This window comes from Ruditapes philippinarum, unplaced genomic scaffold (assembly GCF_026571515.1).
Source record: "Ruditapes philippinarum isolate M1 unplaced genomic scaffold, ASM2657151v2 ctg10529_1_1_1_1, whole genome shotgun sequence".
NCBI lineage: Eukaryota > Metazoa > Mollusca > Bivalvia > Venerida > Veneridae > Ruditapes > Ruditapes philippinarum.
In genome coordinates, this window is record NW_026858042.1 from 2,572 (window position 1) to 26,333 (window position 23,762).

The 23,762-nt window shown below is 32.9% G+C and overlaps 1 protein-coding gene across 1 annotated transcript; it reads left to right on the forward strand.

The window, feature by feature from the left end:
• The first annotated feature begins 820 nt into the window (after nt 1-820).
• Nucleotides 821-23,156, forward strand: LOC132751920 (integrin alpha-9-like). Its single transcript, XM_060742132.1, has 6 exons — nt 821-1,079; nt 11,689-11,816; nt 15,698-15,813; nt 16,327-16,551; nt 17,487-17,613; nt 22,894-23,156. The coding sequence occupies exons 1-6, from the start codon at nt 865-867 to the stop codon at nt 22,989-22,991; spliced, it is 909 nt and encodes a 302-aa protein (XP_060598115.1). The 5' UTR covers nt 821-864; the 3' UTR covers nt 22,992-23,156.
• Nucleotides 23,157-23,762: the final 606 nt, after the last annotated feature.

The following is a 23,762-nucleotide window of genomic DNA, read 5'->3' on the forward strand; positions in this document are numbered from 1 at the left end:
TATAAACATAAACACTTTCATTTCGAACACCCGTGGAATGTAACTCCAAAAATGTGTGACTTTCGGATATGTGTAGAATTGTCATTAGATAACCTGTAACCGATGACGGTACAAAACAAAATATTGTTTATCAGATGTCATAATTAACTTAATCCATGTTTAAATAAAACACATATTAATTGTTTTAAAAACGTATTGATATAATGGTGGTTATTATTACATTGTTATACATGGTTTGAAGCGATACTACATTGAATATCACGCTACATTGTACTATTTCATTAGAAGAATATTTTGCTTAATAAACAGAACGTTATTCTTTATTGAGCTGTATGTATATTTTTTATTATATACGTTTATTGGCATAATAACTGTCCGTTGTTCAATATTCCGAGGAATAGTCTGAGGAGGTTTTCCTTGTATATGCCAACGAATCTATGGTTCCTCTTAAAAAGGGGGGTTTTACGTAGGTGGCAATTATTCCGAAGACGAATATAGATTGAGCCTGTTGAGTAATTATTCTGGTTCAAAATGTCCTAGACATTCTATGACAGTTTTGATCGTGATATACTTGATATTGTTCTGATATATAAACTCATGGCAGTATCTCTCTAAAATGTATTTATTTGTAATAAACATGATTTATAAGGTTATGATATCCGGGTTTTATCATATCCGGCATTTGTCAGCAAGTATATAATTTCAATTGATTATATCTAAATTAACAATTTTAAATTTTCGATATCCGGAGCAATTTAGGTCACATCCGGAGTAAAATCAGTCATATGAGCTTAAGTCATATAATATTATAACTGATATACGTGATACTGATACACGTGATACGGTGTTAATTAATTCCACCATATGATTATGTGTTCAAAATCATATTCAGGCCTATCACCATTCCGATGCCATAGCTCTTTCGTGCTGGTAAAATTCATGCTTTATTTAACGCTGTTTCATTCAATAAACGGATTTAATCTGGACACTGATAGTAGAATAGAACTTGATGGAACCAATGCCGGAAGTTACTTTGGCTACACAGTCGCCATGCTGAACCAAAATGACCAAAATAGATGGTGAGTTGACAATCTCGTAAATAATCGGGAAATTTCGCTTTCTTCCGTGCGGAATAAAAATCAAATAAGCGTTTATATGACTTGACTTTGAGCAATATTATGTACATCTTGTTACCCAAAAGCATATACAAGGAAATGGCGAATTTTTGCGAATAAAAAATTCATGTGTTGTAGATGTGGATTACCTAGGCTACTATCCAAATTGTGTTTATATCATTTTTTTTTTCATACAAATAAATTGCAAACATTGCACGATAGTAGTATTGCTATTCTGGTTGGTGAAGGCGATCTTGTATTCCAGTGGTTTGAGCCCAAGACCTGAGTTGTTTGAGCCCACGACCTGAATAACTTTTCACAACATTAAAATTTAAAAAAAAATATAATTGATAGCAAAATTAGTAAAATGTTCTTTAACACGTGCTGATGTTGACGTTGATGTTGGGCGGCTTCCTTTACAGTCAAATAACAAACTTTGATCGCTAAAAAAAGGTTCATTAAAGACAGGCCAGTTATAAACAACCTTGTTCTGTATAACATTTATACATTTACCAATTAGTTAAACAACCGTTTGATAAATATTATAATAATGAACGCACTCGAACGGGTTTGATAAACATGTGTCCGTCTAGTCAAGGGGCAGGACGTGAAGTGGTTGCACACTTGCACCGTGTATATCAAGTAACGCCGGGATGTGAAAATAACGCACGATTCGTGCAATAAGTTACGCAGAATTGTGCAATAAATGGCAGATACCTGACAGGATTTCCAACGCGGTAAATAAACTGGCCAATATAATTCTATTTAAACATACAGAAAGATATAGGAATAGCAGCATTCGTCAGCATAAAAACATAATTCTTTATCCCTCATCAAGATTATTGGCACGAAATTGCTTACTTTTCAAAATCATTAACTGATAAAATGTGATTCAACCCGATTTTATGAGGTGACGATGACATTTTATCAGCTTATTTTCAATTTTCTATGTCACCAGAAGTTTAGTAAATGCCACTTACTTACCGAAAATCAAAATTATACGGTATAATATGCATTGTTATACTTATATAAATCGACAAAAAGCCAAAATCACGCTCAAAACTGTGGTCAAGCCATCATTTATTTTTACGAATGATCTCGGAAAGTAAGCAATTTCATGGAAATAATCTTAATGAGGGATAAAAAATAAAAATCTTTATTTTTCAGTCCGGTTAAATAAAAAATATATTGTACATATTGCACGAATCGTGTGTTATTTTCACATTCCGGCGTTACTGGATATACACGGTGACTTGGTTCAAGCGAGAAAAGAGGTTGCAAACTTGACCAAATGGCTACCGAGTCATGAATATATACAACGGTCGCACGTACTTTCTTCAGGTAAATGGGTTTAAGTTATTTTGAAATTCTTTAATATGCCTATTCTTTAAAGCAGTGTTTATGGCACAATCGGATTAAGGTCTCTGCTTCCTAGCTTCAGATATGACGAAGTTATTGAAGATATAACCTTGCTATCATCATATTTAGAGATTTGACAAGTGACAGTCCAATGCGATTTTTATGCTCATTTATTCGCATCGGTAAGTTTTAAAGTTCACCAAACAAGACAAATTCTGTGTAAATGTTTAAATTTGCATGTTCCAAATAAAGTTCAATACAAAAACATATCTTGTTACAAACTTGTAGTTCACGTATTTCTGCTTGCATTTTTTTTTCACTCAAATAATTATTAAACTGCCAAAGGATTCAACGAAGATCATATTGATTAGTCACAGAAATTTCTTGAACATTTATACATTGTGTTATTTCACTTGCTCTTTAAATGTTTTAAATGGCTTAGACATTAAGGGGTTTCTTTATTTAGTTGTTGATTGTTATCATTTACTGGTACGACTACTCTGTGTCCCGACTTACGGTCCTCTCCTGCTTTTTGTTCAGTACCCTACTGAATATTTTGCGGTAGCCCAGTGTGACTGTATTATGTTGTGGGTTGCATGTTTTTAATGTCGCTTCGCACTGTAATTTTTGTTCTTATATTTTTCCGGTTCAACAGCTATAATGCACGTGCGTTTTTTTCTATTATTTCAATTGCATATATCTCAATTCATAAATGAAAAGCAAAAAACACAAACCCACTTACCTGAAGAAAATATGTGCTACCGTTGTAAATATTCATGACTCGGTAGCCATTTTGTCAAGTTTGCAACCAATTTTCTCTCTTGGACCAAGTTTGCAACTACTTAACATCCTGACCCTTGCCAAGTGTAAAGTGTCTTGAAAGTGTCATGCAATATTTCATGCTGAATGTTTGTTCATATTTGTGTATTTAATTAGACATTTAAACATTAATGTGGCGGCAGTTTTGTTAATAACAAAATGAAATAAATGTTGCATACGTTCTTACATGTACTTACAAACCTTCATTTACATGAACATGTATTAAATATTCGTAACAATAATTGTTTTCACCCTCTACATTATTTTATGCTATTTAACACAGTCAAATAAGATACTTATAGCTGCTACGTGTAATGTAAATCTACAAATCTGCCGAAAAAGAATTCCCCCTCGGCTACTTAAGTTCAACGGGTTAATGAGCCGATGTACAATGTTCATTGATCTGTCTTCATTCAAACATTAATGTTGCTGGTTGTTATTGTTGTTGAGGGTGGTTGTGGTGGTGGTACGACCCCACTTTAGTAATAAATAACTGAATGATTAATCACCGCATTTACATTAGGCGTTTTTCATGCTATTATGATGCGCTAATATTAGTCAGATAAACCTGGAAGTATAGGAATAAGATATACTATCCTATAGGAATTTTCGCACCGAGTTAATAATACTATTGAAGTATTAGATACAAGGGAATGAAGGTTTATGCAAAAAAATGTTCAAAAATGGCATCATTATCACACTTGCCATAGCTTTCGCTGAAGCGGTGGATCTATCGCAGCGGCGGTGGAGTGTTCGTCGCAGAAGCGGTGTATTAGATATGGCCATTTGCTGATGTCGGTAAGTTTATGACTGAGTTTTGTTATATGTTTGCATGTCTTACAGGAAATACCTAGTGAGACTGCAGACCACATATATACTCTTCCAACTTATTACACGCACTCAATGAAATTCTTTGCCATTTATCCAACACTTCTGTACGGTTAAACAAGGGGACGCCACTTTTGCCTAATTTTGGTTAAAACACGTACAAGTGTGTACACATCGATCCATAAATACACCGACATACCATCGTATGTATAAGACTTACACAAAACAACCATAGTTTGGACTTTTTGAAATTGTTATTGTATGTCTATAAAATAAATGACAATAAAGATTACAACGCAGACGGCGGTGGATTCGATTGCAACTCAGTGCGGTTATTTCAATTTTAATGGTTTAGCTTGACATGTAACTCACTTTTCAATCGAGTACAACCTTTTTCATATTTATATAATATAATTATATATAAATATATATACCAGCACCGCTTCCTATCCCTCCCATTGAAAACTCATTTGGCAGGTAGAATCATAGAATCAAACTATTTTGTTTTGTAACTGATGTATTTTGTATGTGATTGAGTTCGCTCTTGTTGAATGATACACCATTCGAGTTAAAATTCGCAGTAAAATAAGAACATATATATTGCCCTTAATCATATATTGCCCTTTATTTTAATATATAGACCGCCTCCGTGGTCAAGAGGTAAGAGTCGATGACTTCTAATACAGTTACCTCTCTGACGTGGGTTCGGTCCCCGGAAGATGCTTTGGTAGTTTAGCACGGAGGAAGGTAGTCTATTACTGGTGTCTCTAGGAATGATGGTTAGGAAACAACCCACCTATATGACTGAAATACTGTTGTAAAAGGGCGTAAAATGAAACAAACAAACAAATAGAATAAATCTTTATATCTATTTTTCCTTTATACGTGTAAATCATACATTCAACAACCCGTACCGAAAAAGAACCGATTGCCAGTGGAAACCAGGAGTCAAGACATCGATCATGATTTATAGTAGACATTTATCAACAATGCCAATGATATAGCATATATTTGCGCCTGTGGTGTTAATTCTTATACTTATTGTAAAAGCGAAATAACAAGAAGGTATCAAGTCTAGGTTGGTATACATCAGACTTTTCTTAATATAAAGTACTTAAAAAGATTACATAGCGAAGCGGCCTAAGATAATAGAACATATTAAAGTCAATAACAGTTATTTTAGAGCCATCCAAACAGGACGCAACAATATCATTAGTTACAAATTATATGACCGTATACAATCGGTTGTTTGGAAATATATATAAATATAAGTTCTTCATAAATAAACAGCAGTCGTGTATATAAAATGTTTATATACTGCACGTTTGTAATGTCGCTTTTCATTGGTTAGTCGTGATGTTCATATTATTAGAAATAAAGATTTTATTTTTAATTTGTAACTTTTTTTTCTGATTTCAGATACATTTGCAAGCATTATAACAATTGTATTTATGTATTTCATTAAAAAGATATATTGTAAACAGCCGTTAATATACGGCCATATAACCTGCCAGAAATTTATATATAACGCTGTAACACTGTTTATTATATATAATTTTTTTGTTATGTTTTGTGATTAACACCCTTACTGATAGGATGGTATCTGTCCTAAGTATTTATCTAGTAAATATAATTATAGTAATTAGTGATATATGTCGAGACATATTGATACTTGTGCCACTAAGTGATAGTTGATTCTATTTAAGAAATAATATATCGCAAACTGTACTTTAATCGCTCAATAAAATCGCTGTTTGGTGTTCCGATGCGAGGAAATATATCACGAGGGCGTAACCCGAGTGATATAATAATGCGCATCCGAAAGACAAACTGTGATTTTATCAAGCGATAAAATCACCTATTTGGATATATTATTTCGATTCTAATACGACATTAACAAATAAATGCTGCCATACCTGATATTAAGCTAAATTGCGCCTGATTTGTTTCCGTACTTATTTTCGGTGCGTCGCAAATTTAAGTGGTAATGTCACATTTTTTATTATGACGTCACATGTCTGAAAATTACGGAATGCCGTTAGGGCCATTGCCTATGAATGTGTTGATCTGAAACGCGACAGTCGATAGTACGATGGTGAAAACGCGAAATCACGAAACTACGATGGTGAAAATGCGAAAGCACGATGATGAAAACGCGAAAGTACGATGATGAAAACGCGACAGTACGATACTACGATGATGAAAGCGCGATAAACTATTGTGTTTTCACCATCGTACTGTCGCGTTTTCACCATCGTAGTTTCGTGATTTCGCGTTTTCATCATCGTACTGTCGTGTTTTCATCATCGTACTATCGCGTTTTCACCATCGTACTATCGCGTTTTCACCATCGTACTATCGCGTTTTCATCATCGTACTGTCGTGTTTTCATCATCGTACTATCGCGTTTTCACCATCGTACTGTCGTGATTTCATCATCGTTCTATCGCGTTTTCATCATCGTACTATCGCGTTTTCACCATCGTAGTTTCGTGATTTCGTGTTTTCACCATCGTACTATCGACTATCGCGATACTCGACAGTACGATGATGAAAACGCGAAATCACGAAACTACGATGGTGAAAACGCGACAGTACGATGGTGAAAACACGATAGTTTATCGCGTTTTCATCATCGTAGTATCGTATTGTCGCGATTTCATTATCGTACTATCGCGTTTTCATCATCGTGCTTTCGCGTTTTCACCATCGTAGTTTCGTGATTTCGCGTTTTCACCATCGTACTATCGACTATCGCGTTTTAGATCAATACATTCATAGGCGATGGCCCTAACGGCATTCCGTAGAAAATAGAACGTCAACAAGGATTTTGTTGCATAATAACACACACTTTCGAAAAGGAAAAACATGCAGATCGTGTTAGAATCTTAGTTAATGTTTACTGATTGCTAAAATATCTGTGTAACGTAATAAATGGTAGCATACATCTAGTCCTGTTTAATGCTCTAACTTGGACCACTTTCTGCAGAAAAATCCGTCGATTCGAAGGTATAATACAACTTTGTTACAAGGAATAGTATGAGTATCAAAATACCAAAGAATGTCTAAAGTACATGTGATAATTGTAAAAAAAGAAAGTGTATAGATTTATTCCCTGGTGTAGGCCTGAAAACGGGATAAGTGTTATTTTCTGAATGCGGGACTTTTTCTTAAACAAATAAGAAATAAGGTTAAGGTTAAAAACCTTCTTGAAAAAAATTTTAACGTACCGGAACATAAACCGAGTCATGTTTACACATTTATGTAGATTTCTTTCAAATATTTGTATTTAAAGGTCAGTTATTTCTTATTTTTTATTAAAAAGGAAGATTTCCAACTCGGACTTGATTTTAGAGATGCTCCTACTCCGATCCAAATATATATATACAGATTTTGAAAGCACATTGCCGTGTTTAGCTTTTATGGATTATTTTCACAATTTTTAACACCATTTGTCAATGACTTATATGTGGTGGCGACAACGTTTTCCTTTTTTTTTTTTTGACAGAGATCATTTCTTTGATTCTGAAGAAAGACGTCGTCGGGCAGGAACAAGCCGCCATGGCAAAATTTTAACTGAGCACTTTACGAAATGATGCACTTGGCTTTTGTTTGTGTCGAATCAGGAGGGATGATTCAAAAATAATTGCCAACAACAATGCTAGGATTGTAAGACTTTAAATGGACATTTTGGATCTTTAGAATATAGTTTTGTTGAGATGTTAAAAAAATGATGGTATTTTATAAAGAAGTCATTACACATTATTTAGTACTATACTGGTTTAGGATTCTGTTGGACAGCAGTAAATCCTTTATTGCAATCGTCCAGTATTGTTCATTGAAGTCAAAGATGTCAATTTTATTGTAGAAAAAATACAGTTTTATTTGCTTTAATACCTGTAAACAGGAAAGCTGGTATGCCTGAGTGATTAATTGAAAAGACATTTATGCGATAATCATGAATAGTACATAAATATGAGCGGGTTGGCCTTAATTCCAGGGTGGGTTTTAGAAGGATTTCTAATGTAAATGAAATATTTCCTAATATATCACCTCGTGTGAGATCATATATAAACATGGTTTAGTTTTTAAACCAGAAAACACTTGAAGGCACTCATCCTACATACATTGTAGTAGTATTGCATATGCTTTCATCTTCGCATAATTTGCGTCAACAATTTTGTTATCTGGCGAAATTATAACTTGATGTATGGGCTGTTCTACAGTTTGTTCTCTAGACATAAGTACAGTCTTCGTGCTACTAAGTTTTGATATTTTACATATAATGCTCTTCAGTAGCACCAAAATAGCTAAAAGTTAGATATATAGCTCATTAGAAAGATTTTGATTAAGCAGATGTAACCTTCTTGTGAAATTTAATTTGTACGTATTTACATAAAATTACTGCATGGACAACATTGAAGGTCTGCATTTACTCAATAATTGCTTACTTTAATATATTGTTAATAATTTAAAATGCAATGACTTGGGTGATTGTTAAACCTGTGATTTGAGATTTAAACACATCATAATGATAGGTGTATGGAAATAAAGAAGTTAATATATATCGGTTGATTTGAATAGTTTATTAAAGAACAACATGACATAAAAATCATTTTTATCATGGACTAATTAAAAAGCAAATGTTCGTCCATAACATGGCACATAAAGCATCTTTCACAATTATTGACAACTTTGACAATTTTAAGTCTGAAAATTATCATATGTTCGTATTTATTACCTAGAAACAAATATAATGAATACATAAGAAAACAAAGATCAGAGTTATTTCTTTATCACAGTCTTTGCCATATCTTTGTAATTAAATGACATTAAAATAATAACAATTATACAAGAAGCAGTCACAGACAGTAAAATCCCCCGCCGAAAAGAAGGGCATTTCAAAGGGGAAGTAACCCTTACATACATGTAAAACTCCAAGTTATGATACTCGTGATAATTGATAAAACGTTTTAAGTTTTAATAAATCATGACAATAATTAGACTCCCATAAAAAAGAAAAAAAACAACAAAGAAATATTGAGTGAACACTTCTGGTCCTTATTCTCTGCTTTTCACCTCTATCAAACATGTTAAATATAAAGTTTCAAGTTTATATCTCAAATTTGCATAAAACTTTGCAACAGAAAAGTTTTGGTCTTCAAAAATGTAGCACATTCAAGGTTCATATTCTTATTGTTATCATTTTATTTTTGTATATAATTTTCCTTAAAATATAAACCTGAAGTGTACTTTCAAATGGTTCATCACTTTACAATTAAAGCTTTGTTGTTATATGAATTTTGGCCTACTTTCACTTTGGACAGACTTTGTGAAAACAAGCATGGCTGGCAAAGCGGAATCACCTTAAAAACTGAGATTGTTCTTCGTATCCAAGAAGCATAATCTGTTAATCTTTACGAGTATCTCTATTATATGTGTGTATGACAAAAACATTGTTGAACCCGGAACTATTGAACCTGGAACTTACGTCATTTAAAGTCTCAAGTTGAACTTGGACTATTCTTTTATAATACCTGCCAAAGGAATTTTCAATGGAGGGAAAATGGAAGCGGAACTCGGACATCTATTTGTATATATATCTTTATTGTTTTACACACCAAATAAACATGTTTCTCACATGTCAAAGTATAGACACTGTTGTACTCAATTGAAAACTACGTTATGTCAAGTTATACCTTCAAAATAAACATTAATGATAGCCCACCCCAAGGCGTTGCAATCGAATCCACTGCCGTCTGTGTTTTAATCATTTTTGTCATTTATTTTATAAAAAGACAGTAACAATTTCAAAAAAATCTAAAAAATACGGTTGTTTTGTGTAAGTATTATTCATACGATGCTTCGTCGGTGTATTTATTGGTCGTTTTGTACATGTACTTAGTGCTTTTACAATTATATGCACTTGATTACATTCTTAGAATAAATCCTCAACAAAATCTTGTTACTATAAACTTCTAAGATAGCATTTCATTTGATCTCCAGTAATATGAATTGTTTCCTTAGACATCCACTTGATAGAGATGTATTGCATAATTTTTCCTCAGATAAACCTTTTGTGTATGTAGGAATTTTGAGAAAGGGTTAATGGAGATGATGATTTATTTACATGTTTAGTGTCTGATAATTATACTGTTACAGTACGTTTCGTTATAAGATATTAAATTCTAAAATAAATAAATTTCAATAATTTGACAATATAATTTATATAAAAGGAATAGCCAACCTACATAAAAGTAGTTCACTTAAAATCTTTTGCGCAACTTTATGTGCTAATTGATCGAGGGGCATTCATGTACTTGTTTATTGTTTACAATACTTTTTGAATTCTGAAACAGGTCTATAATTTGAAAATACTTGTATTAATTAGCAAATATCAGTAAAACAAAATTTACCCTTTTCGCCATAAAAATCGATTATTTTCGTTAAAACAACATAATTCAAGATAAACAGTTTACAAAAGTATATGTATAGGATAGATTGAGATACAAAAGAATTTCAATAATTCCTAGCGTTTTCTTTTATCAAATTACTCAAGAGCATTAATGATTTTGTTATCATAATGTATGTCTAAAATACATATTCTGAGAAAGTGTTAAAGTATGGTGGAATTTAGTTCTTATTTGTCAGTTGGAACACATCGACGATTTTCAAAATTATTCAAAGATTGACGAAAAGGGCCTAAAAGTTGCGGTTTCTTCTTCGTCAATGTTAAAGGTATATAGGTGACTGCATATGCATACATGTACTCGTTTTTAGTAGTGCTTGAGCACATTGTCCAAATACGTATTAACATTTCCCACAATTAAAAAATTCATATTTCATTATACATTTGATCAGTATAACCAGCTTCTGTAATACCCTCTTCTGATATTATTCTTTACATTTTCATATTAAAAAATTGTCAAATTAAAATCCTTTTTTACAGTGGACTACTCAAAATTCAAAGCTAAACTTTCCGGCAATAGACACATTGACATGGCATTGTACCTATCAGGCTAGCACAGCATCGTAGAGCTAGGGAATTCGTCGGTTTGTGCCCAAGCCACACCGAAACTTAGATGCAATATGGTGTTATATTTTGCTTTACTGACAAAGGGTGACTTCCAGTTATCTTCCGTATTGCATTGTTTCAAGGACAAGAGGGTATTCAAGTTGATAAATGGTCTGCCATCAACTAGATTAATAGCTTCATCACAAGAGAGAGTTCAAGGTCTTTCATGAGATTCGAGCACACAAGGGTGTGGATTTAAACCTGCAACATTATCAACCCCGTCCCCCGAAGTGTCAATATTTTGACTGCAAGATCGACGATTTTTCAAACTGATATTAACAAAGATGTCGGTTTAAGGGCTACTATTGTTTATATAATAAAACTCTCTAGTGCACAATTTGTTGGGGTACTACACACCCGCCTCATCGCCTCTTCTCTCTCTTCCAAGGAAAATAAAGAATCATTTTCTATGGATGCCGTTTTAATCTTATACAATCTATATTTTAGTAATCACCAAAGCAATTATACTATCTATTTTTATCATATTTACAGGATTTTGCTTGGTGCTCCTAAGGACAACAGTCACTTTCTTCCTGATGCAGATAGACCCGGAGCTATATATAAATGTACTTTTACCCTGGACTTCAGTAATCACAGCTGCGAGGAATTATTTATTGATAGTAAGATATTAACATCATTATTTTTTATTAATTCTGTGAAATAAATGTAAGATAAAAATATCGATTATTTTTTGCACTGTTAAAAAGATATCGTTAATTATGTGTAATTATAGTATGATATCGTGAATTATTATATGTAATGGTAGTAAGATATCAATTATTTATCATCTTATTTTATGCTGTGAATCAGGTGTCATTATTTCAACGATTTATATACATATAATTTATATTTATTCAAAAAAATGAATATCTGAAAGTCATAATTCTTAACTTAACAAGTTTCAGCTAGTGTCAGAAATAAGAACAGAGCACCCACCCACCTCCTGGGGGAAACAAACAAAGAAAAAATAAGGAAAAATTACGCACAATACTAAATGTAACTATGAACATGTTCTATCCTGTAAATTAAGTACAAGTATTAAGTTGTACGAATCAAGAAATAGTAGCCTACACACGTACCATACCAGCAATATACAATGGAATGTTTTGTGACATGCCTGAGTACACAGGATACAGTGAAATATGAGCTTGTCGTAAAGATAAAATATACAATACACATATATGGTAAAGTTCAGATACGGCAAACCATAATTTATATCAGTCCTAGTCGAAATACATACTGTATTCAAAAACTGTAAAACTCATCTTGTTCATGATCATTAAGCGTCTCACATAAATCATAATATATCAGACTTTAACAAAATTCGTTAACAAAATATTCAACCGCAATTTCATATGGTTAAGCGAGCGATGGCCTAATGGTTAACATATTTGCCTCTCTCGACCCAATTAAAGTTGGTTCGAATCCGGTCACTAACACGAACTTGGTCAAAACCATTTTATGCTCACTTGGCACCCGTCCTGTACTGATTTATACCATAACAGGGCTCGAACATGATTAATATTGTTTCACAATGTAGCTCTTATTAACCCTTACCGACCTAAATATCATAAATGGACACGTCCATCTTTCAATCTGGACAAAACCATTCATCATATTTAAGGTAAATTAAAAAGAAAATGTACTGACTAAGTTTTAACAGTGCAATGATTAGATTGCACGGATATGCCGACAGATCATGGTCTGCACCGGTCACATCAGTAGACTCTGCTGCCGACAGCAATCTTAGAGTGAAATTTATATTGATATATCATGGTCTTGTGCTACAACAAAGGTTTTACTCTATAGAAAATGATCGAGGCCGTAAGTCCCTTTCTTTTTGGGTTTTTTTTTTTGTTTTTTTGTTGTTGTTTTTTTTTGTTGTTTTTTTTTGTATGTTTTTATTATTATTATTATTATTTTAATTGTCTACGTGATTCAAGGGTACTTGCATTACTGTGCTTTATTTGAAAAAGCGCACACTTTTTCTAAAGAAGTGTGCGTTATCTTAGATATCTCACTGTGCGCTTTTGTCAATAAAGCATGTAACTGGAGTATGACTGCTGAGGAACCAACAAAGACAACAAATCACCGCGCCATGCGACAATTATTGAATAACATAACATTATTAAAATATCATACTTAACAATGAACCTTTTTTCAACACTTCAGAAACTTTATTATGAAACTAACTTGTGAATTATGAAATTAACTTGTACGTTTATGACAAAATGTATATAGATAATCATAATTGTTTGACATATTTCAATGATCTTTTTCCGTAGTTTCAAGTACCGACTTTGAAAGCCCACCAATTATGTTATTGTCAACCGGTAACATCACCCATAATTCACACGCTACTTACTCTTTCCAATTTGTATCGAATGGTTACACAAATAAATAACATATACATGTATATGGAAAGGGCCGTCGTCAATTGTCACGATTACATTAAGTATAAAAACGTTTAATTCCCAGTATGAGTTCGAATCCCGCTATAGAAGTGTTCTATTGTTTTTATGTAAAGCCAGCTAGTTTTCGGAAAGTCGCCGGTCGTTTTACGGATGTGCCCGATTGCGTCTAAAGAGGTGGAGGGTTCATGTAAGGTCGCTATAGTGAGCTTTCGCATAACTTGCATGTTTTCCTGTTACTATGTGAATGTAATAGTGACGTCGTGACTTACAATAACCCATCCATCCGGCTGTCCGTCCGTCCGGGCAAACATCCAATGGTCTAAGAGTTTCATTGCGGCCATAACATTAGTTAAAAAGAAAAAAATCCCATAACCCAACTGGTTTATGTGGTAATTTTACTGGTTTATGTGGGAAACAACCACATAAAGATGAAAGAAAAAGCACATAAACCGTAGCTATTATGCTTGCCGGAAAGAGAGAATCACGTCAGTTTACACAACTATGTAAAAAGTGTGAAAATATTTGTGACGATGTAAGCGACCATTTATTGAACTTTTGCCCAAGTCAACAAATCAGTTACACAGTCAGTATGGAACAATATAATAAATGTCCGGCTTAAACTAACATTTTAAATGGATAAATCGAGCAAGAACTACTCAAATAGACATGCGCTTAAACTCAACTTACTCGAGTGCTGGAAAATCATGTTTTCTACTTAGCGTCTGATTGATCAAATGTTAAATTGATAAGTTGTAGCATAAGGGACACAATGACGCTATGTTTGTTATTATCACTTGTTTGTTCTTGCTTTTTGCGCTTTTTTATGTATGTTTTGATCTGAATATACTTAAATTATCTTTCTCTTCAGCTATTAAATTATAATATTTTCTTTACTTAACCAATAACGTTGTTATAACCACAACTTGTTTCATAAACACTTATTATAAACGTAAACATAAATATTTGTTAAAAGTTCAGATGGTTATCCATTATATGCTTTAGCATTTAATAACAATAAATGATCAGCATTAAGGAATGGCTGATAATTAATGAATTAGTCTTATCTAAATTACATATACTATGTTATATTATATATATAAACAAACATTGTAATGTCGAGTTACTGTTGGCTAAACATATAATAATTTATTTGATTATTACAGTTTTATGTCACTTATATTCAGATAACTTGTCTAACTTTTCAAGTAATAGACAAGTATTGTATTTAATATAGAGAAGTTTCTAGCATTTCGTTTCGTCTAGGACTCTTTCTCTTAAAGCACTACAGTCACTCACAAGTATGCTATATAAAATCACGAACATTTATATTGTTACATCATGTACATGCTGTTATTGTTTGTCCAGTTCTTCAAATATTGGAGGAAGTAAAATTAACCATCTATCTATCTTTAAAGGAATATTCCCGATTGTGACTAAAATGCTGCCTTAAGGAGGTGGAGGGTTCATGTAAGGTCGCTAGTGACCTTTCACATAACTTGCATGATTTCCTGTTACTATGTGAATGCAATAGTGACGTCGTAACTTACATAACCCATCCATCCGGCTGTCCGTCCGTCCGGGCAAACATCCACGTCTAAGAGTTTCATGTCGTCCATGACCTTAGTTAAAAAAGAAAATAATCCCATAAACAAACTGGTTTATGTGGTTATTTAACTGGTTTATGTGGTTATTTAACTGGTTTATGTGAAAAAGTACCACATAAATCAAAGAAAAGGTACATTAACCCCAAATGTTGTCCGTCTGTATGTTCGTTCGTCCATTCATCCATCGATCTATTATCCATCTATTCATCTTTCCATCCAAGTCCGTTTATTTGGAAAATGACACATATATATATGACAGAGCATGTTAATAAACCCTACATATTGGCATGTCTGTCCGTCCGTCCGTCCGTCTGTCTGTCCATTCAGTCAGCCATTAAATGATATAAAGACAGAATGCTGATATCTTTTTAAAAAATCAAAGTACTTTTAGTACTACTGAAATCAGTCTTTGTTTCCTTGCTCCCTTTTTCTGAATTTTTAATTTAATGTAGATTAAAAATGACCTGTGTGAATTATGTTCAGATAAAACCGAAGGTGATTCGGCCCAGTTCAACGGCAAGAATAGAATATTTACACATGGAAGAGACGGTCAATGGCTGGGAGCTTCACTGGATGTAAATAAAGACGCGGGCATTGTGGTAAAATGTTTTATTCTGATTATTTATTAAGCGTTAAATATACACGCCCAATCATGCCAGCTAGACTAGCTATGTGAGCCTTAATGTACCATCAATAGCTCGTACAAACCCGCCAAACTTCTTCGATTTCCGTAGCTTATATTTTTCAAACTGCGGTGACTTGACACTGATTTATTGCTCCTCTTATTGCAATAGAGATGTTCCTTTTGTAAGATACAGTTACATTTATTAAAGATATCTTGTTTCATTAAAAAATACGTCTTTGTTTTATCAAGAAGAGATTGCCAATTTATTTAGTTTATTTACTATTCCGACACAATGTCTTAGTTTTTGCTCGGAGTTCGGATTGAATATGATGCAGAAAGTTCTTTTGCCAATCCTTTATCAACACTGTTATATTTATATATTATAGAACGTTATATATGAATAATATAAAGCGTCCATATTCTGTTGTCATACATGCGTTAAAATGCTATGAAAGACTTATTTAAGGGCGTTAAATATGTTTTGCAGACGTGTGCTAATCGCTGGTATAACAAACAATTTGAAGTAGCTCAGATTTACTACATGAATGGACTGTGCTATGAAATACCTCTAGATTTCAACAGAAACAATATCAAGAAGATCCCCGGGCTTGTTGGACTTGACAAGCAAACAATGACTGATCCCAGAACAAACATCACAAAACTCAATTACGGCATGGGCGCTCTAGGTTCATCCGTCCACTATTCAAGTAAGGTAAGATCACGCAAAAAACATGTTCAACATCTTTTCCCTCTGTCATAAGAAATGAACTTGTCTAGTTTTTTTATGAAAAACGCTCCATTGTTAATAAGTCAATGGTTTCAATATCAAAACCAGGTATTTTATCCTTTTGCAGAATGCTAATTTATATAGACTGGATAAGCGAATTCTGTGCTTGTGTTTATATCCTCGCAATCAATATTCTATAAACATAGTCTACGATCTCAGTTCTCATCAAATACCTTAATATTTACGACAAGTGTGTTTGCTGTAGCTAGCAGCTTCTTTCGGTAATGCTTAGAAAACAAGACACTGTTTTTTGTGGGTTTTTTTTTCTAAATTTATTTGACATCTCAAAACAATATGCCACTAAAGTGGTTTTTTTTATTTCTACGAGTAACACACGAGTACAAATGTAACACACACAAGTATGACATAATTACTATTTTAGAAAACAATAAAAACCTCAATCTGGTTGGACTTCAATTCAGCTGACAGAAGTGAATTTATGCTGTAGTCAGTAGCAACTTTCATTGTCTTACAAGTTACAACGCTATCTACTTTACAGTATTCATACAGGAAAACCCCGCTATTTTAGCCACTTTTGTTCTTGTACAATTTTTTATGAATAACTATTGGTCTCATTTTCTTCATTTTTCTGTAGAATACTTATCCTGATTTAGAGTCATCTATTGCTGAATAGTACTCTCTAAAGACAATGAATAGTTTAAGCTATAAAGCTTGTTTACGCTCTTCTCGTGCATTAAATTATGCACGGGTTAAAAATAAAGGTCAAATTAAGTCACCATTTTACTTTTATAGTGAAGATGGTACTTTTACCCAAACATGAAGAAGAAAAAGAAGAACAACAACGGCATTTACAACAGCAAGATTTTATCTTCTATACATACTCTCACTATTTTTTACAGAGAGAACATATATTATTAGGAGCCCCGGGCTTGTGGTATTTTACAGGGGGCTTGATAGACATGCACCGTTCCGATGCATTGATCACAGAGAACTCAAAACCACCTACGGAGAGGAACGAAATGGCGGGTGAGTTTTAGATTAGATTAAGTTCACATTTTAAAGTAACATTGCATTATTGCAGTTACTAATGACGCAGAATAAGTGATGTTGAGTATGCTATCCACATGGTTATTTATGGTATAACAGATCTTCTTTTACAGTCCAATTCCCTTTAATATTAAATTATCTTAGCGGATAATTTTAGTCTTGAACTGCATAAAAGTGCATTTTATTTATGAAACGATGTACACGTTTTCTAATTTTTAGTTCATGTTATATATAGATGTACGTTTGAACTACTGTACATCACAGATCATACATATATAAGGGAATAAGATAATTGTTATAAGCATTTTCAATAAGTTTTGTCTTTCTGTTTTATTGTCCCAGTGATATCATCTAACTCATTATACCTTAAGAACTGAAATATTCGTGCCGTATTGAGGTCGTTCCAGCTTTATTTATTAGCTCACCAAAACCGAAGGTTCATGGTGAGCTATTAGTATCAAAGGGGGATGCTCCGGCGTCCGTCGTCATGCGTCAACAATCGTCTTCTTCCCTGAAACTGCTAGGCAGATTTACTTCAAATTAAGTCTGTAGCATCCTTGTGACAGTCACACTGGAATTTGCTCATGTCATTTCAATTGGCCCCTTTTAGAGGTCAACAGAGCTAAAAATAGAAAAACCTTTAAATATCTTCTACTACAGAACTAATTGATTGATGATCACCAAACTTTTTTTGTAGCATTCTTGGGTAGTCTTTTATCAAGTTTGCTCATATTAAAGTGATTGGCCCTTTTTAGGGGTCCCTAAAAACCTTTAAGCATCTTCTACAGAACTAATGGATCGATGATCACTTAACTTTGTCTGTAGCATTCTTGGGTAGTCTTTTATCATGTTTGCTCATATTAAATTGATTGGCGCCTTTAAGGGGTCTCTAGGGCTAAAATAGAAAAACCGTAAAACGTCTTCTACTTTTGTCTACAGAACTAAACGATGGATGATCACCAAACCTTGTCTGTAGCATTCTTGGGTAGTTTATATCAAGTTTGCTCATATTAAAGTGATTGGCCCCTTTTATGGGTCGCTTAAGCTAAAAATATTTAAAAAAAAACTTTGAACATCATTTCCTACTGAAATTATTGATAGATGATCCCAAAATTTGGTCTGTAGCATTGTTATGTAGTCTTTTATCAGGTTTGCTCATATTTCTTTAATTTTCCCCTTTAAGTGACTGCTTAAGCTAAAAAAAGAAAAACCTTTGAACATCATTTTCTGAAATTATTGATGGTGATCACCAAACTTTGTCTGTAGCATTCTTAGGTGGTCTTTTATCAAGTTTGTTCATATTAATTTGTATTGGCCCCTTTTATGGGTCGCTTAAGCTAAAATGACCCAGGCTATGGCATTTCTTCAAATTGTAGTTTAATAATGAAAGGAAAATAACTCATGTTGGAATGTTTTCCATAAATGAGTACATGCATACATTTGAACTCTCCGAATTTGAGCAGGAGACTCCCTCTTTCTCCTTTCAAAGTTTAAAATATTTTTTCTTAGAATAAGAGTTGTTTTAAAAACAAATAAAGAAATCTGCCTCTTTTTCATTTCATGTCTATTGTCAATTAAAAAATCTCCCTTTTTTGAAGTATATATAATCAGTTCAATAAAAACAAACGCTTTTCTTAAGCTTTCGACGTTTAGTCTTCTTCAGAAAAATTGACGTTTATAAAATAACAAATGACAAATGACGCAACGTCCGTTTAACTATACGCTAAACCGAACGTGACGTTAACGCGGGAATAAAAACTTTGTCAAAAAAATACAGAATCTTTCATGAATACAGCAATATACAATAAATTACACATATAATATGGATCTGCAAATGTGATACAAAAATTCTCATAATTAATGATAATAAAAAACCTTGATATGAGAACAAACATACTACATGTATATGTATACCGGCACAATAATGACAAAGTTATATATTGTACAAAACTTTTGCATTCATACCATTAGGAGATAATGTGTTAAGCTTATGAATCCAGTATGATTCTTGTAATAAGCGTTCCATATCATCGGTGACAATCTCTATAGGCATAAATTTAAAATCCTTCATACAATGATTGGTTTTATTAAAGTGTGTAGCGACATTGGTCGAAAATAACGGATCGGAAAAATTGTTGATATCAAACCTATGGCTATTCATGCGTTTAGACACTTGTTGCTTCGTTTGACCAACATATTGCTCTTTACATTTATCACAAGTGACAAGATATATAACATTTTTCGTAGAACAATCAGTATTGTTATTTACATGATAATTCTTACCAGGAATATTAGTACTACTAAATATATTGCTTTCAATAATGGAGCTGCAATGTGTACATCTACTTCTATTACATTTGGATGAACTTTTCGCATTTTTGTTATTAGACCTAATATTAGAATTAACGAGAATGTCTTTTAGATTTTTAGGTCTTTTAAATGCAACCAAAGGTTTACTTTCATGAAGCTTTTTCACAGAACATTTACTTGAAAGTTTAAGTAAATCCCAATACCTTTTAATTATATTACTAATATTAGGTAAAGTTGGGCTATACTCAACAACAAAGGGAATAACACTGCCATCACTTGTTTTGTTGTTAGTACACAGGGCCTCATCCTGTGTTAGACATGAAACCTTACTTAGTGCATTATCAATAACATTGATAGGATAATTTCTTGCTTTGAAGTATGTACGTAAATTCTGTAAAGAATCGTTGAAAACATTATCGTCGGAAATGATACGGCGATAACGTTTTCCTTGACTGTACGGAATACCATTTTTACAAGATACTGGGTGACAGGAAGAGTATTCTAAATACTGATGATTATCTGTCTCTTTAACATGTATATCAGTGTGAATAATATTGTTTTCGTCTAATGAAACGTTTACATCCAAAAATGATACGAGAGATTTAGAAACTTTCGCTGTAAATTTTATAGATGGATGAAAGTTATTCAAACTATCAATGAAAGCATTCAAATCATCAAGGGAATAACTCCATATACAAAATATATCATCAAGAAAACGGAACCATAAACTAGGTTTTAAAGAACGTTGGCTCAAAAAGTCATTTTCAGAGGGGCCAGGCCAGATATTAAATGTAAAAAAAATGCTTAAAAACTGATGCCTACCTGGTAAGGAAAGTAATTCCAATACAAACAAGAGTTACAAGACTTGTAAATGTAATGTGACATGACAGTAGTGCAACACTGTTCTGTTTGTGTCATTTCTTTAGTCAGTAGATCTAATATTAGATGATTAAAATATCAAAACATGTACCTTTAATGCTACTCACTTACTACAAATAATCAACAACTAATCATTGTAGGAAATATTAAAATCCACATGTAAATAAGCCAAATCGACTTTATTTTCAAAATGTCCATTAAATGTTTCGCGCCAAATGGTATATCATGTTAAACAAGAAAGGCATTGATGCAAAGCATCAAATGGTGTCCAAGCAAGTGACGATGAACTAATAGACATCTGATGACCAGATATTCTTTTTAACTATTTAATGATTAATTGGATTTTACCAGAATTGTACATGTATATCATAGATGAATGTGCGGACGAAAGACATTGTGCATCATGAACTTTGGTCGGCTTGCAAAAAATAAAAATATTAAAAGTATTTTCTTTGGAGCATACAAAACAGCAGTCAAATTAAACAGTCTTTTTTATTATTATTAATTGTAACAAACATACAAACAGCATATAAAAATAAAAACAAAAGAGACTAATATTGTAATATAACAGGCATTTTTTTTCTATCAAATTAAGAAAAATGGTTTCTTTTGATACCTCGGACTTAAGATACAGTAGCTATATTTTAAGTCTCAGATAAATACTGAAAGAAGAACACAAACTGGAATGAAACATTTGGGATGAATTTCTAAAAAAAACAAATTCAGGATTTGCTTGTTATACGCAGTAACAAAAATAACGGTACATTTAAAATCATAAAATAAAGTTGCATGGCATGTTGATATATTAAAACATTATTTATCAATGAAAGACTGTTATCTGTATTTTAGACAGGTATCATAAGGTATAAGGAAATTCACTAACATAATATTCGTGCGAGTCAAAGATATAAAAACAACTTGACACCGGTTATAAATAAAGAGCTATTGTTAATTGATTTTTTGGGAGATAAATCTACTATTTTGTTGAATTGATTGACCCACCAGTGTATTTACATTCCTATCAATAAACCCATATCAATTAATTCACTTTATTTTTTTCGATAAGTTATAAAGGGTGCAGTTTATGGCTGAATATGTTTGCATTTCATTCTACAAAACTCTCCAGATCGTTGGTTAATTAAACCACTTCTATAAATAGATTTTCGGACTTTCTCAATGTTAAGGTCATATCTATTTATAGCTTTGTTCCCGTTCTCATTCATTAAATTAAATATGACATGAGACCAATATATGACTTTACATAATAGAAATCGAAAGGATATCGTGCTTTGCAATTTATTTTTAGATGTAAATCGAAGGGATTAATTGATAAAAATTGGGTCAATGGACAAAAAAATAGTAAACACAAATAGCTTCGCGCCTGTCGAACATACGGCTATTATCTATGGGAAGGATCTAAAAGTTGCTATTGATGTAAACTAAGTGATTCGGTAGAGCGTTGGACTGTGAATCGGGCTACCCGGGTTCGATTCCCGGACGGTGCAGGTCACTTTCGTTGTGATTGTAATGAAATATTTTCTACGGTCATTGCACTGTACCTGTGCCCTGAACTGTGCTCTGTTAAATTCAGTGTGGCTTACTGCCGTGAAAACTACCAACACCACTATCACTGTGATTTGCCTTTGCCCAGCCAGTTTGCACATCCTAGGGCATAGTTTGAGCTATTCTTGTCTGTTATATTAGTAATAATTCTGGATTTATGACTTAATTTTCAAACTTTACTAATTAAAGATAAAAAAATATTTTCATTATCATTTTTTAAAAAAAATGGCAAAACATCAACCTTTACGCTTACACATATTCACAAATGAAATGGTTTAAGACAATCCTTTTATCCAATTTTATGGTTTATGGTTGTGTGCACGAACACAACTTTTGACAGTAAGAAGACAAATAACTTTATCATTTTGATATTATTAGTAATGTCAATCATATTTAAATCCCCATAAAACAATTTGGGTGGTGATATTTGTTAAGAACCGGTCATATATCACATAATATTATGTCTATGGTTAGCCTAGTACAATCAATTTTGCTTTGTTTTTACAGGATATGCAATAACAAGTGGACAATATTTTGGCATGGGTTTAACTACGTTTGCTATAGGAGCGCCACGAGATCATCTTACTGGGAAGGTTAGTGGATAAAATGTCGGATTAATTCTATTACCCAGTTTGCAAAAGCAAGAATATGTACCTGCGGCACTGTCATTTTATTTACTTTTGGTATGACGCCAAAACAACACGAAGAACTGTTTTTTATCTATTTTACCAGTAGAGACATTACTCGTGGAGTGACAGATAGTAATTCTACGTTACACGTGAACCCTGGTCCGTGCATGTATATGGTTATATCTCTGTGACCAGGTTGTACACGTTATTAACTTCGTTCAGCATTTTCTTGGTTTTTTTTTAACTCTTCACCTGCTATAACCAACGATGATTCACATTTGCCATAATACAGTACAGAGCCAAGCTAAACTGCACAAAAGCTGTACTACTTGCAGCGCAACGTATGTGTTTAAAATACTGCACGAAAGGACAGCCGCAGTCTTCCTCCGCCAGTGCATTCCCAGCTGCCATGTAAGCTTGCTTGAGTCTGATTGACTTGAAACTAAGTCAGAAAGAAATATGATTATACTACTTTTGAAAACGCCAGCGTCCAGCCATCAAACAAAAACCAGAAATGGAATAAATCATTGCTTTCGCTGACGTGCTTCTATATCTGAAATTATACATTGCTTTACAGACAATGTTATGTTATCATTACATGAAATATTAAAAATCAGTGAAAAATGCATATAAATCATTGCAAATTTAGTTAAGGCTTTCTAACCATATAAACCCTACCCCCTTTTTTTTTTTTTTTTTTTTTTTTTTTTTTTTTTAATTAATTTTTTAGCTTCAGGTTATAACAAT

Coding starts and splice junctions, on each gene's coding strand:
- LOC132751920 (XM_060742132.1), top strand. CDS start 865: ATGATTATGTGTTCAAAATCATATTCAGGCCTATCACCATTCCGATGC. Junction 15,814..16,326: donor ATAAAGACGCGGGCATTGTG/GTAAAATGTTTT, acceptor TATGTTTTGCAG/ACGTGTGCTAATCGCTGGTA. Junction 17,614..22,893: donor GGAGAGGAACGAAATGGCGG/GTGAGTTTTAGA, acceptor TTGTTTTTACAG/GATATGCAATAACAAGTGGA.